At 41.4% G+C, this 15143-nt stretch overlaps 1 protein-coding gene across 4 annotated transcripts in view; it reads left to right on the plus strand.

Annotated features, from left to right (window-relative positions):
• Positions 1-15143, plus strand: part of ANKRD44 (ankyrin repeat domain 44) — a 130425-nt gene that overhangs the window by 69969 nt on the left and 45313 nt on the right. For all 4 annotated transcript variants that reach the window (XM_041403717.1, XM_041403713.1, XM_041403714.1 and 1 more), the window contains exons 4-8: positions 6042-6112; positions 9665-9865; positions 10783-10870; positions 12628-12770; positions 14124-14336. In XM_041403717.1, coding sequence (XP_041259651.1) covers positions 6042-6112; positions 9665-9865; positions 10783-10870; positions 12628-12770; positions 14124-14336 — 716 coding nt within the window. The remainder of the gene's footprint in view (positions 1-6041; positions 6113-9664; positions 9866-10782; positions 10871-12627; positions 12771-14123; positions 14337-15143) is intronic.

Consider the following 15143-nt stretch of genomic DNA (forward strand, 5'->3'; position numbering starts at 1 on the left):
TCTCAAGAAGAGAGCATAATTCATGGCAAACTCCTGAATGCACTTGCAGACTTCAAAGGCAGTGTTTTTCTAAGCTGGAGAACTGTAAGAGTAAAGCTTGTGAGGATTTAAGAATGTGGCACTGAAAGGAACCTTATGGTACAAACTTCTAACCCCTTGCAAGCAACCTTGCTACGCAGTTGGTTTTACAATTTCTTAGACAGCTTCTTCAAATGAATTCCACTTTTAAAAAAAAGTTATTTCAGAATTCTCAGCCCTTTGATTACAAGGCACCTAATTTCCAGCTTTGAATCCTAGAATAATTCAGGCTGGAAGGTATTTCTAGAGATGGCCTGATCCAGCCTCCTGCTCAAAGCACCGAATTTCAAAGTCAGAGCAAAGTTGGTGGGTACATGCAGACCACACAATCGTATTTCTTTGGCTTGCCAGTCTAGCCACACCTGGAGAAGGCAGAAAATAAGAACTCAGTTTGCTGTAGCTGTGTTTCCTCTGTTCATTTTGGGGGAATTCTGGTTTGCTTAATTGCTTTGTGAGGGTAACTAGCTGGGCATACATCATACATCAGCTCTGTCTGCTCTACTCGTGATGGCAGCAGAATGGTTAAAAAGAGCAGTGCTCTGCTGACAGGTTATCCTTGGGTGGGTTTTTAATGTGCTAAATGCAAGCATAATTTTCTTCCTTGAGAGGAAGGAGTTAATAAATTTAATCTGTGCATGTGTTCTTGCAGTGTGTGTTGTTTGTCACATACTGCTGTTCCATTGTGGTGTGAGGAGATTGCAGGAGCAATGTGTTTTTTCAAGTTTTGCAAGCATCAGCACAGGCAATATCCTCATAAAGAGAAAGATGAAACAGTTTTGCTCATTTTTTCCAAACAGCATCCAAAAATGTCCCAGTGAACATTCCTGATGAGGGAAAAAGGCTTTCTAGAGTTCTTCTAGGACACTTAGTTCTAGCACCTCACTGCCAAAATGTCATCCATGGCTTATAGGGTTTGTCTGATCAACAGCATAAAATGTAGGTGATGCATCTTGGGGAGCTTTTATATATCCAAGTGACTGTGAAAAACTTATAATGTGAGCTTTTAAAAATTGAACTTTGTGTCAGTGGGACTGTGCTTGGGTTCAATCTGCAAGAACTGTGTGGACCTTTCCCCACTAGCTCAGCATGAATCAGAATTAATTTTGTGTTGTATATTCTACTTATTCATTGTTATTTAATTTCTGAAGTATCATTACTCATGATAAGCATGAGTACTTGTATCCAAGAGCAGGTTTGGAGGTTTCTGAGAATTGGAGGAGGAGGTTTATGACTTGTTATAAACACCTCTTTGTGACTGTGATCTCTCCATGAACTAGGCTGCAAGTGCAGCATCTTCCTTTGCTTCACCTCTTCAGTCAGCAAATGGTAGTAGTGAAAGTGTATAATAAAATATTAATATGAACATAACATTTAGTTACATAAGCAGAAAAACTTTGTTGTCTGGCTTAAAATGCAATGGTTTCTCTCAATGCAATCTCTGTTTTGACACAGAGAAAGCACACAAACACTTGCTGTTGGTATCAAGCAATATTCTCAGCATGAGTAGAAGCTAGGAGCATTATCAACACATTTCATTTTGCACAGTGTTCAGGAGAGAAATTAAATTAAATTTACCAAATTAAATTACCTTCTGAGATTTGTGGTCCATAAACTGGTGGCAGCACAAATAAATGTAGTGTCTAATGAATGAAATTTCTGCCCAGGTGGTTGGAGACAGACCAGGAATGGCTTTCTAGGTAGCTACTGAAATGGACTCTGTTTGGAACTGGTAGAGGAGAGAGAGTGCCAGATCATCCCTCAGCTGTTTTGAGTCACCCTGGCCCATTAAATGTCAGAGCCAGATAGGTTTACACCAGCTCCAAGGTCTGATCCATAATCAGATGGTTCAAACTGGGGAAGGGTGCTGAGTGGTTTTGTTTTTCCAGGCTGCATGAAAGCAGGGAGCTTTGAGTACTTCTTCACCTCCTTTCTGTCAGAAAGGAGAAGGAGCAAGGTAACCATCTCACAGAAGGAATTTCTGTGTGATGCCATCAGTCGTGGATGTGCCGGAACGATTGTCTGGGCAAATACAGGCTGCATTCCCATTTGGGCTGCTGCCTCAGGGCATCATGTTTGAGCTCAGTCCCTTATCCCTTGTTCCCCACCAAGGCACTTGCCATCTAGGCAATAATACCTTCCTTGACTATTTCAGAAACTTCTGGGCTTCTTGCCAAGAAGCTGTCCTTACATTTTGTTGGGCCTGTTGATGTGTCTTACAGGAGAAGTTGGAAAGGTGCAAGGAAATAATGACATTTATAGGTTAAAAGACTATAGTTTTCTTCCTCCATTGACTATCCCTAATATTGGAGATTTAGACTGTGGAATCTAGAGATGTGGATTTGGCAGATGTGCTGGATGGAAAACTGTACTTTGGTTATGATAAAGAGACGTTAACTTTATTCCTGAAAGCCAGCATTGAGTTGTTTATTTCAGACCTCAAAAGAACAGAGGCAGTTTCAGATTTATTTCCTCATCTGGCAGAAAAATTTGAGAGTGAAAAATGGCAAAGATTACAAAACAGCAATATTAAAGAAAAGTAGAATGCAGGAAGTTTTCTCTCTGTTGATTTTATCTGTAACATTATATGGTATGTTGTCTACTTCAGCCTCACAAAGCAAATCCCTACAGCTAAGCCTTTCTGTCAGGCTCAGGAAGAGCATGATGAGATGGTGGGGCTGAGAAAAGGCTTTACTCTGAAGAGCTTCTTTTTTTAAAGTGGATATTTTATAGGATGGGTGGGTGCTGTGGCTATCTGAAAGGATTTTAAGTGAAATCTTTAAAGCAACTTCTATTTTCAAGGAAGATTGTGCCAAGAATGACAATTTACACCAATTTGAGTAGTTTTCAGCCCTCTTTGTCCTTATAGACACACAGATTAATTCATGGAGTATTGTAGGAAGTGCACTGAAATGTGGTTAAGGTACTTGGTCCAGAGTGAAGAGAGGGACACTGAATTTCTGGTTGACTTGGAGGATGTGTTGTGGGATGATCTTGAGAATTTAAGCTTCTGGGGTTTGTACACAGCCCATTTTAGATGTAGTAGCATGTTCTAGAGCACTTAGTCTTTAAAATTGGATTTCTGTGTTACTCTGCTTTCAAAGGGCTGTCCTCAGGGCTGTCACAGGATGGGCCCCCAAGTTCCTGGAGTGCAGAGGACACCTTTGAAAACATGAGCATTGCTCTCCCAGTGCCTCTGCTCGATCATCCTTAAAATGACAGATGTTTTCTGTCCCCAAATGAGTGCATTTGTGCTGGTGAAGTTTTTTTCACTGTCGTTAACCATTGCCTGCGAAGAACTGCTGGGAACGTAGAAGCTGAATTTTGGTGAAGGAAGTGGCAGTACAAGAGGAAATGTTTTGAAACATCTCTTCAGAAGATGTGCATCTCAGTAAATGCACAAGAGCAAGTTCTGTAACAGGCAACAAGTGAATTGTGTAGCTCCTGAAAAACAGAAATCGCAAACATATTCACCTGATGCACTGCATTAGACACCTAAGAGCAATTTCACTTTTTCACATAAAGAGGGACAAAGAGGTAAAGGGATGTGGAAAACAGCTGAGAAAGAAAAGGCTGATAGTGTGCTGTGTATTATTTTATTTACACTGGTCTTGTTTTCCTTTTACTATTTTCTTCAGTTGCTTTCTTGGTAACTATTTCAGTTTCTCAAAGGGTAAGTGAATCAGTGAAGGGCATGAATAGCTACTGATGGAGATACTTCTCTAGGTTTCCTCATCATCTTTGTACTCACCAATGCTGCTGGAGTTAAATACTGAGGAATAATGTTGGTCATGCTTTGCTACTCTACATATTAGCCTTTTCTATTTGTAACCCTCTGCTTGTAGGAAGGTTACAAATCATTACTGAATGAGTAGAGATAAAACCAAAGAAACCTTAGTTAAGAACATAAGGCAAAAAACCCCAAGGCAAATACAAAAACATTTTCTCAACCCAAAAAGAGGTATTTGCTGTCAATCACCAGGAATTCAAGTAAGCAGTTTCCGTTTCCAAGACCCCTACCAGGCCAAACCAGGATAATGGAAGGGTGCCTTGAAGTCCTGTCCGCTTCCTGATGGTGAAGAAAATCATTGCTTTATTGGTCTCTAGAGCCTCACAGAGTGCAGGCAAAGGGCAGGATGCTAATGTGTCAACTGTTACGGTCTTCTCACGAAGAAAAAAGAAGGCAAAAGCTTCCTTGCTTAGACAGATTCATTAGAAAACTCTTTGAAACACTGTCTTTTCTAAAGGGTTTTTTCCAGGTTGGCAGGTTGTGCCACCAGGTACCAGGTTCTGAGGTGAGTTTGGAGGATTGCCTCTAATTGTTGCAGTAGTTATGAAAGTGGCCTTGTTTTTCTTGCAGCCAAAAAAACTGCATCCTGACTTGTGGAAATATGCAAGAACTTGTTTCTTCTCTGATTATCTAGCATGATTCCCAATAACCACTGTGATTCACAGGCAAGCATCTTAATATTCCTAAGAATCAGCTCTCAGAAAGTACTGGTGATTCAGAGAGTGGGATTTATTAATTACAGCCTTTTGAATGCACTTATGGTGCAAAAGGAAGCTTAAGCATCCCTTTGTTCATGAAGTTCAGAGACTCAGCCAGGCTGTGCTTCTCTACATATTTTTCTGCATGTGCTTCCCTTCTCAGACTAATACTGCTACCCGCAGATCTGTGAGGTACAATAATTTTTTAAAAATCAGTTTCTCTAGTCCTTATCACTAGATGTTCTTCCTTCCTTCTTCTTCTATCACATCAGTGAATAGCTTTAGTATTTCTTGCAAAGAAATCTTCTTGATCACATGTATAGGATACCTTAAAAAAAAAAAAAATTGGGGTCTGCAGTCAGCCAGAACCACTGTGGTAGTCAAATATTCTTCCTTTATCCTTTTTTTCTGGCACACCAGCCCAAATCCATCCTGTTGCCCAGCTGCCCTTGTCAGAGCACCTGTTAGCATTGAACTGCACAGGAGGCAGATGAGTGTGTTCTTCATCCCTGCTCTTCTGTTGTTTGGTCAGTAACATCCACAGAACCTGATATAGTGAGTGTCCAGTTCTGTCTCTAACCTGAGCATTTCCTGGTCCTGTTTTCTTGATCCCAGCAGGATTTGTGAAGCAGGGAAGTGGTTATTTTTTGGTGGTCTACCTGATGGAGCTGGAAACAAGAGGTGGTTGCTCAGGCTAGTTCCTTTCATGTGTGCAGACGGCAAAGTGCTTTGAGCAAAGGGTGCTTTTCTTCCCCCCAGCTGTATCAGTTGATCTAAAAACATGCATCTACATAGACACACATGTACGTACATACATAGGTAATTCCTTCCAACAAATCTTTCTTCTGTGTCAGGTAAACAAAGCAATTCCTAATAATAGTCCTATCTATCTAGGACTATTCTGTTCCTTTCTTTCCGAATCCCGCTTTGTGGCTGCATTTGTCTTCACAGAGAAAAGCAAGGCATAACTTCCCAAGGATATATTCTGGGAATTGCAGTGAGGCACCTCAGAGAAAGAAAAATCAATTCTTATCTCAGTTGCTGCTGCTCTGGTTGTGCTCATGTGGAATGTGTTCTGGAGATTGTTTACCTGTGGTGACCAATTGCATCCACGTGTGCGTGTTGGTACTGTCGGCTGACAGTCACGAGATTTTGTTCTGTTGAGTGCTTGTGCAGTTTCAGTTTAGATGTAGTGTAATATAGTAGAGAATAATATAGTATAATAAAGTATTGAATTAGCTTTCTGATGCTATGGAGTCAGATGCATCATTTTCCCATTTGGAGGCACCTTGCGAATCCAATACTGCTTTATCTATCTGACACCTAGAAATGCATTTTCAAGGTGAACATGGTGCCAGGAGAGTCCTGGGGAGCACTGAGAGTACCATGTACTCAGCTCTGGTTACTGGGAAACAGCAGGGCAGGGCTCTCAGTGTCACACCCAAGGCGTGAGTGTAACCTCTGCTGTTTATTTGCAGGTGCTCGTGTCAATGCCAAGGACAATATGTGGCTGACTCCTCTCCATCGAGCAGTTGCTTCAAGAAGTGAAGTGAGTAAGATTTGATTACCCTGCTTTTACGCATAACCAGTGTGCTGGGGGAAGAGCAAACCCTGGAGAGCCGTGGTAGGTGGCATGGGCATGCAAAGAGGGAAGGCATTTCCTGCACGCAGGGCACTGCAGCTGGAGGCCAGCACTTACATGTTACCTGTAGCTGCTCTTGAGCCTTCATGTGCTTGATTCTCACCTTGCTTTACGTTACCATAGCAAGTCACGGGGAGCAGTGAGCAGGAATCACATGGGATAGAGTCCACTGTGGTCTACAGAGCCCACATCATCTTCTGGTGGTGAAAAAAGAGGAATAAATCCCTGTGGGTGTGTGCATGCTGAGTGTGTGCCAGAAGGGAGTGGATGTGGATGTGGATGTGATCCAGCATGCATTACCACATAATTTGTTTTGGTTAATTACATTTCAAGGCATCCGTTAGGCTTTCTGTTAATGCATTTGATTCGTGCAGAAGGGGGGGCTTGCCCATATTTCTTCTACTTGACAAACAGAAATATCCTGGGATCATGTTGTACCTCTTTCATTGCTATCTTTAAAAGGAGCAGCAATAACTACTGGGAGTGCAGCTCAGGCATTGCCCTGTTTCCAGCTGCACCATTATTCTTTGCTTTCCTTTGTGGACCTCCCTGTCTACTTTCACTCTCCCAATACTTTATTACCCCAACTGCAGACCGAATTGGCTGCTGGGGATGAGGGGAGGAGTTGTGAAACAGACAGAGGGTGGCTGTCTTCCAGAGCCTGATGGACTCGAATCACCTCTGTAACAATCCAGCCCTTGCCAAGCCTGGAGGCAGGAATCCTGGGCTCGCTTCTGAACTCGGGCATTGTTTGGCTGCTGGCTGAGCTTCCCAGCTGCTGGCATCCCCTGAAACCCTCTGAAAGGAATATCTGATAGACTGTGAATGCTGTAATGAGGCAAAATACAAAAAGTCATGTTGGAAAACAAAGATCAGACTTAAAAAACAGCCACAGTCTTTCTGATGCAGGAATTGCAGTGTGCTTGGTTTTGGATGTGTCAGAATACATGATTTTTATCATCAGCCACAGTCCTAGCAGAAAATGTATGTCTTTCTGTGGCTTTGTGTCTCATCTTTAACTCTTTGTCAGCTGAAGCACAATGAGAAAGTGTGCTGGCAGTTCTGGTGCCTCTCAGTGAGTACCCAGGTGCATTAATGGGGCAGCAGGGGAAGGCACCAGCCTTTGATCCCTTTTCATGGTGTATTTCATAAACACATTCAGCTTTCTTCTCCTGGTATTTTTTCATCATTATTTATACCATAATTGCTACTTTTGGTAACAAGTTGGAAACAGGATTTTTTATATTTGAGGCTCTTTAAGTGCTGTTTTTTACCTTCTTACACAAGTAAATAAATATGCAGCTTTGATGGTGACTGTAATAGATAGCAGTAGGTGAATTCAGAGTTCCCATTGATAGAAGAAGATGAATTAGTGGTCCAGAAGCTGACCAGTAGGACTCGGTGTAGTTTTGGAAGTTCTTGTGAGCACAGTTATTTTTAGAATGATCACCAATAAATTTTAAGTTTCACTGTGAAGATTTCAGAGGATTCAGAAGTTATCTCCTTGAATCCTTTTATATGTTGATTAAAAGAATGGACTCTTCTTTACTTATGTCTTAATGATTTTTCAAGGGCTTTAGGGATTTATATTTATTTACAAATCAGCAACCCTTAGGGTGTCTTTGTAGGATTGTTAATGGATATATCAACTTCTGGCCCTAAACAGATTGAAAAAGTTTAGAGATTTCACTGTGATAACTTGGGATAGCTAGAGACACTGACTGCAGAGGTTTACACCATAGCTGGGCACTGCATGCGTATGGAGAAACTATAATAAAAGGTTTTTCGAGCTCATGCTCTAAAAACAATAGAATTAAAACTTTTCCATAAGGATTTTAACTTTTGATCCCAAATCTGGAAGAGCAGCAGACTGCAGATGTAAACAAAAATGCGTAAATGTTTTTCTTTTAAAATCTAAGTATTTTTAGCTTTGGATATTCAGTCCTTATTATTTACTTCTAAAAATTCTCCTTTAACTTTTTCTTTCTTTCACTAAGAGTGCATGAAGTTTCCTGCTGACTGCATGTCCCAGCTGCGTAGGTCTCCAGTGAATTACATTGAAATTACTCTTAAAATAGTAGGCCTGTAATTTAAAAAACAAAATCCTCTTGAGACATCAACAGTCATGTATCATTCTTGGTGCTGTAAGAGATGCAGTGTCGCTCACTGAACAAATCTGTTAGAGGAGAGTTTGTGAGATGGCTGTAGAAAATGAAACTGCTGAGATCAGTTGAGGACAAAGACATAAAACTCCCAGTACGTATGTAGTGTTGATACAGACTGCAGGCACTCTCCTGAGCCATTCTAGATATAAAAGTACTAAGTAAAGGTACTGTATGCATTTGTTATTCATTAATAAAATTTTGGCTGGGCTTAACCGAAAACTTGGCAGTTTATGAAAAAATAATAAGGTACTATGTAGGACTAGGGCTCTTCCACATACCAGATGTGAATTGGATTTATCAGACAAGGCTGCTTGAATGCTACTGTGTCCCAGTAGTTCCTCTGTATTTTGTTTGTGGGGGGGAAAAAGGAAGAAGAAAAGAAATGCAATTTTGAGAAAAATTTGTGGTTTTTATCTGACTTGCTTAATGGCAGATGCATGAGTAGAAATGAACTGATTATAGTTCTCCAGCAAGAGGGGCTCTCAAGAGAGAACAGTACATTTTCTCACTGGGAAATATTTACTTTTAACCAACAAAATTAACCTTAAAAGATGTTGTTTGGTCTCAGGCTGACAGAATGGGTATTGCAGTCAAGACCCTTGGCCTATGCTTAGGCCTTGGGGAGGAAAGGAATGCTAATGCTAAGCTGGGGACACCAGCATTCTCATGTTTTTGCAAAGCTAAAGTTTTGTTTTCACACGTCCTTCTTTATTTTCTCTTTTTTTTCTGTTTATAAACAAAATGTGCAGCATTTAGCCGTTATTTTGACGTGCTTTTCATTTTGTAAATGATTCCTGCAGCAGTGTATGTTGTGTTTGTGTGACAAGGGTGTGGTAGTGGGGGCATCTTCTGTGAGAAGCTGCCAGAAGCTTCTTCATGTCAGACAGAGCCAGTGCCAGGCAGCTCCAGGGTGTCCTGCTGCTGGCCAGGGCTGGGCCCATCAGTGGTGGCAATAATGGCTCAAGTGAGTTCATTTCTTCACTGCAAGCACAGCTATGAGGTGCTGATGGTTAATCAACCAAACAGGATGGGCTCTCTGCACAGGCAGCTTAGGACATCCTCAAATCCACCTGGCAAGTTTTGACTGTGAGGCCACTGCTCTCAGTGGCAGCAGAGGTGATGTGTGCCGGGCCATCTGAAGGGACAATACCACTGCAGAGGCCTGGGAGGTGGTTTGGATGGCTGCTGTCCTCTGTGCCTCCGTGACACACCGGCTGTGTGCCGGAGCTGCCGGGGCAGCGCCGTGCATTCACTGGAGCTGCTGGTGATGGCCGTGGCCGTGCTGCCGTTGCAGGAAGCCGTGCAGGTGCTCATCAAGCACTCGGCCGATGTCAATGCCCGGGACAAGAACTGGCAGACCCCGCTGCACGTGGCAGCCGCCAACAAGGCGGTGAAGTGTGCGGAGATCCTGATCCCCCTGCTGAGCAGCGTCAACGTGTCGGACCGCGGCGGGCGCACGGCGCTGCACCACGCCGCGCTCAACGGCCACATCGAGGTGAGCGCCGCCGGCACCGCTCCGCACTGCCGGGCTCACCGCTCGGCTCATCCAGTACTCTCACTAGTCTGAGTCTAGTACTAGTCTAGACTCAACTCTAGTACTCAGTCTAGACCCGCTGTGGCTGGGTCTAGACTGAGCCCCATGTCCCTGAGCCCCAGGGCTGCTGTCACTTGGCTGCTTCCCAGACTGTGGGACAGGTTCCCTACCTGCAGGAAGACAGCAGTGGCTGGAAGTGGCACTCCTGGAGAGCCAGCTGTGCCACTGCTTCCAGCAGCTCCAGGGTCTCCTGGCTTCTTTGGAGCTGCCTGTGAAAATAAGAGCGGCAGAATGGAAAGACGGGCAAAGTGATGGATTAATTTCATACTGAAGAAATGTGCAGCTGTGCAAGATCCAGTCACTGGTTTTCTAACTGGCCTTCTAGAAAATGTGCTTCTGGTTTTCCCTACTTATACAAGCAAACTTTTCTAGTATTATTATTTAACTATATGAAAAAGCTTACGTAAATAAAACCCTTAGATTTTTGCCTCCTAGGTTTTTCTAGTCTTTAGATCTGGGTTTAAGGATCATTCCACACCTGAAGAACTAGACATGGAATAAAACCTCTTAGACTGGAACAGTGAGCTTCTGTCAATGAAAGTTGATGAGTTGTACTGTAATTAAAAGAAGAAAGTGGAATGGTGGTTCCTGTAAAAAGGTGATGGTGTTTGGCCTTTAAAACACTGGACTGTAGGAAAGAGACAATAATGTCTGTGTCTAACTGTCATAATCTGAATGTTTTTGATATATCAGACAATATCAGAAATTATCATTCAAATGAAGCATTTTGTATCCCAGCTTTATTGCAAGATTGATTTGTTATAAACCTTCAAGTGTGTGATCTGGAGGGTTGGTTTACCTTCTGTTGTTACTTTTAGATGGTGAACTTGCTCTTAGCCAAGGGTGCAAACATCAATGCTTTTGACAAAAAGGACAGAAGAGCTCTTCACTGGGCAGCGTACATGGGTAAGGCTTGGGCTGCTGCTCCTTCTTTTTAATTTCCTATTCAATAATGGGTAGCATGTCTTGAAATGGACAGGAACAGACCTGGCCCTGGAAAGAGAGTGGTGTAATTACCTTGAAGAGAGAAGGGTTCAGCTGATCTAAATAAACACTGTCCATTTATGGATTTGCAGCTAGGGAGATCTTGGCTGTCATTTCCTTTTTTAGACAGTTAATTGTGGGCTTTTTGTGTTGCTTTTTCATTTTGGTCTTATCCTGACTCTAAATCAAGCCTGAACTATATTTGTGCTAGAAAAAAACCCAGGTTATATTTGTTTCAGTTTTTGTTAAGAAGTACTTTCAATGAAATGCAGGTAACTGTGATCAAAAATTTTGTTGTTTATTGCAGTGTATAAGCAGCTAGGTTATGATATTCTTAGGAAATGCACAATAGGCACTTCCTTCCTATTAGAAGAATATTGTCACCTTTTATTCCAGAGTGGACAAGAGCAACTGAATATCTTCTCCAAAAATAAGTGGTGTTACCAAATACTGCTTAATTAAAACAGTTTGCCTTATCATTCCTTTCAAGTTAAAGGCAAATGTCTTACAGGGGGGCATTGTAATTTAAAAATACAAGATTGGCTGTGATAGTGGTCATGCTTGTTCAAGAGCTTTTGTTGGCCAAGCTGTATAGGTCAGGTTACCATTTGTGGGGAGTTGTGCGCCCTCAGCCAGCAACTCTTTCATTTGACATGTCAGAAATCTTGATTTTAATCCTGGCACTTTTAGAAATGAGATAATAGGAGATTCCAACTGTGAGAAAAGCATATTGTGTGGTTTTTTGATACACACATACACAGATGGAATGGCTCTTGCCAATAGCTGTGATGTGGCTTTTGAGCTAACGAGCTTTGAACTTCACTCTAGATTTGAAAGGCTCTTACATTGTGCTGTGCAATTCCATGCCTATTTTCCATTTAAATGTTTTCAGAAATTCATGATGTACTTTTAAAAGTATTTAGATAACATCTAAGGCCTAAATTAGCAATGGAGTCTGTAGTGAATTTTAGACAGAAGTTAGTGACATGAGAGTTGTAAACCTTCACAGAGTTTCTGGAATATTTCATTATTTTTGTACACTAATTATCTATAGACTTTGTACATATTGTTTCTTGGGTCCTGCACATGACCAGAACTGCCCCGTCATGAAAGTTCTGTGCAACTCAAATGTAGCACAACTTTGTATGGTGTTTGACATAAATATTTAATTCTAAGACAGACCGTTCTGTCTCAGCATAAAGCAATAGAACTGTCCCTCTTAATTTTATAATTCAATAAGGTTATTTTTTATCACTAACAAAAACCAACAAATGTTAGCAGTTGTACTTGCAGGTGACATCAATAGGATGCCAGTTTTGGGAGACTCCTGTGCTCACTGTATCACTATCCTCAGTAAGAGGGAGAATAAAACACACTCGGTTAGCATGAGAGAAATAAATGGAAAAGAGATGTGGTTTTGTTCTTTTGGCAACTGGAAAATCAATTCAGTAAAGAGAAATTTGACACATTTGGAGAAGGTGAATGCCTGGATTTCTTTCCAAGGCCTGGAGCTAGGATTAGAAACATTTATGAAAATGGTTTTTCTTTCTTTGTAAAACTGCAGGAGCACTTTGAAACAGCAGTGAAAGGGCAGTGTGTTATCAAGAAAGCAGTAATCTGGGAGAAGCGATGCTGTGGGGTGGCCTACTCATTGATTACTATCTTTTTATCTTTTGAAGGTCACCTGGAAGTTGTTGCCTTACTGATTAATCATGGTGCAGAAGTGACTTGTAAAGACAAGAAGGGTTACACCCCACTTCATGCAGCTGCATCCAATGGGCAGATTAACATTGTGAAACAACTCCTTAACCTGGGGGTGGAGGTATGTGATAATGTGCACTTTATTTCTATTCAGAGATAGTCTTGTCTTCTTTCTTGTGGATGCTGCTAAAGACAGTGACTTCTAAAGAAAAGGGGTCCCATTTTCCAGACCACCTCCTGCTTCCTGTGGTTTATTGGTTCAAGAGTCAGGACACATTCTGTATTTAAGAAAGGCTGATATGGACAGTAAATTCCAGGCCACCTTGCTGAAGTAATCAGGAGATATATCCTGTTCCTGCAGAAGAAGATGGAGTAATGAAATGTTCCTTGGGTCAGCATTTCCTTTGATACAATGAGGGGTTGTTCTCAACATATACACTGTGTACTTCACTAAACAGCAGCTCAGGCTGTTCAGTTTACAGAACTGTATTTCCTTGCAGCTGATACATTGTTTTCACTCTGGAATATAACTTTTTTTTTCAGGGCACAGACTTCTTGTTATTGCCAATTCCTCAAAGCAGGGCTGAGATGACCAGAGGAGCCTAATCAGACAGTTAATCAGAGATGTCAAATAAAGCCATTGCTTTTGCCATGGCATTTTCAGCTGACTTGACCTGCCACAAAATTGCCAGGAGTTCATGTTCACAGGCTGTTGACTGTGAAGGGGAATAGCTGTTTTCTGTTATCAACAGCGCTATGCTAATAAGTCCCTTTAAGTTCCACATTCTCCATCACTGGGGATATGAGCTTTGAGACACCTGTGTTTCATGGAGGGCTGTTCATGACATTTCCGAGTCCTTTGTGCAATCTGTCCTGTCCTGTTTTACAGAACAGCAGTTGAATACTAAGTTGGTCATCAAGAAGTAACATAATCTTAATTACATCTTTATAATTCTGAGCTACTGAAAGTGGTTTCTTATTGAAGTGTAAATATCTGTGCATTTTCACATTGCTTTCACTCAGATACCCTCACTCCCTATCCAAAATAATACTGTGTAAACAGCTCTTATGCCTGGTTCTCATCACAAAAACTCAATACTTACTGTTGTATTCTTTTTAAATATAAAGATTGTGAGTTTTTTATTCATCCTGCTTTTCCACTTACATGGAAAAAGCTTTCCAGCTTGGTAGGATTTTTGTCATCATTACTATCATTACATAGTCCTGCTATCAGCTTTAAGCTTCACACTGGTTTTGGAAATTGTCAGTAGGATAAAAAGTTAATAATAGGAAAGGTAAAGCATTCCAAGGGAAGCTGTCTGGGAGTATAATTTGTCGATGAAATGTGCTGGTGAGAACTATGCCCTGTGACAGTTCAGGCCTCCAGCTATTTCCATTTGCAGCGTGTGATGCATTACATAAAATGCTAAGCTGATGTCTGCAATTTTAACTATGTCTCCTTGTCTCATTTTAGATTGATGAGATGAACATCTATGGAAATACTGCACTTCACATTGCCTGTTACAACGGTCAGGATTCTGTTGTTAATGAGCTGATTGACTATGGTGCTAATGTAAATCAGCCTAATAACAATGGATTCACCCCCTTGCATTTTGCTGCCGCCTCCACTCATGGAGCACTGTGTCTTGAACTACTAGTGAATAATGGGGCAGATGTTAATATTCAGGTAAATCTTGAATACCAGCTTTACATTTTTACTTTAGCCTGTTTTGCATATCTCAGGAGGAAACTGTAACAACAAGTACAGCAGGGCTTTAAATCCTTGATGGAATTGGAGTGATGCTGAGAATGTTGATCATGAAACTGTTTGGGTGAGATTACATCCCAGGAGGGGAGCTTGCAGTGCCTTGATAAATACAATGATAACTCTAAACTCTAGGCCAACCACTTTCATGAAGGCATGAAAAAGTACTAAAATGTAGTCCCAGGAGCTCTGTCAAAATGTTATCTCAGGGAATGGTGCTAAGTCAAAGAACTATTCCTGTTTTACTTCCCTATATAATATAGATTTAATTAAACCTGATTCCAAAAAGTTCCCTTTCTGGGGTTGCTTGTTACCTGCTTTAGAGCCCCAGCTTACAAACTCTGATTCTGCTTAGGATATCTGAATATTCTTGAAGGCACAACTTACACATCTTGATGAAGCTGAAAGGAACTTGCTGTTATTCAACAGAGGGTGCTGGTATAAGTATCAGAAGACCTGAGGTCTTCTGAGTTCATACAAGATTTTGACTACTTGAGTTAAAACTCTGTGTTTCAGTTTCCCATCTGTGAAACTGGCATTTAACTTCCAGCATTTAACACCTCTGGCAAGTCCCTTAAGATCAGTGAATAGTCAGTGCACTGTTTAAACTCAGAATTATTAAGAAGTTAGGGATGTTAGTTGTGCTTGCCAATGAAGGTGAAACCCCGTGCCAGTAAACATGAAGTGATGTGAGTGGAGGCTGGTACCACTCCCGTGCTATTTTCTCAT

This window comes from Onychostruthus taczanowskii, unplaced genomic scaffold (assembly GCF_017590055.1).
Source record: "Onychostruthus taczanowskii isolate IOZ18803 unplaced genomic scaffold, ASM1759005v1 scaffold20, whole genome shotgun sequence".
NCBI classification, from domain to species: Eukaryota; Metazoa; Chordata; class Aves; order Passeriformes; family Passeridae; genus Onychostruthus; species Onychostruthus taczanowskii.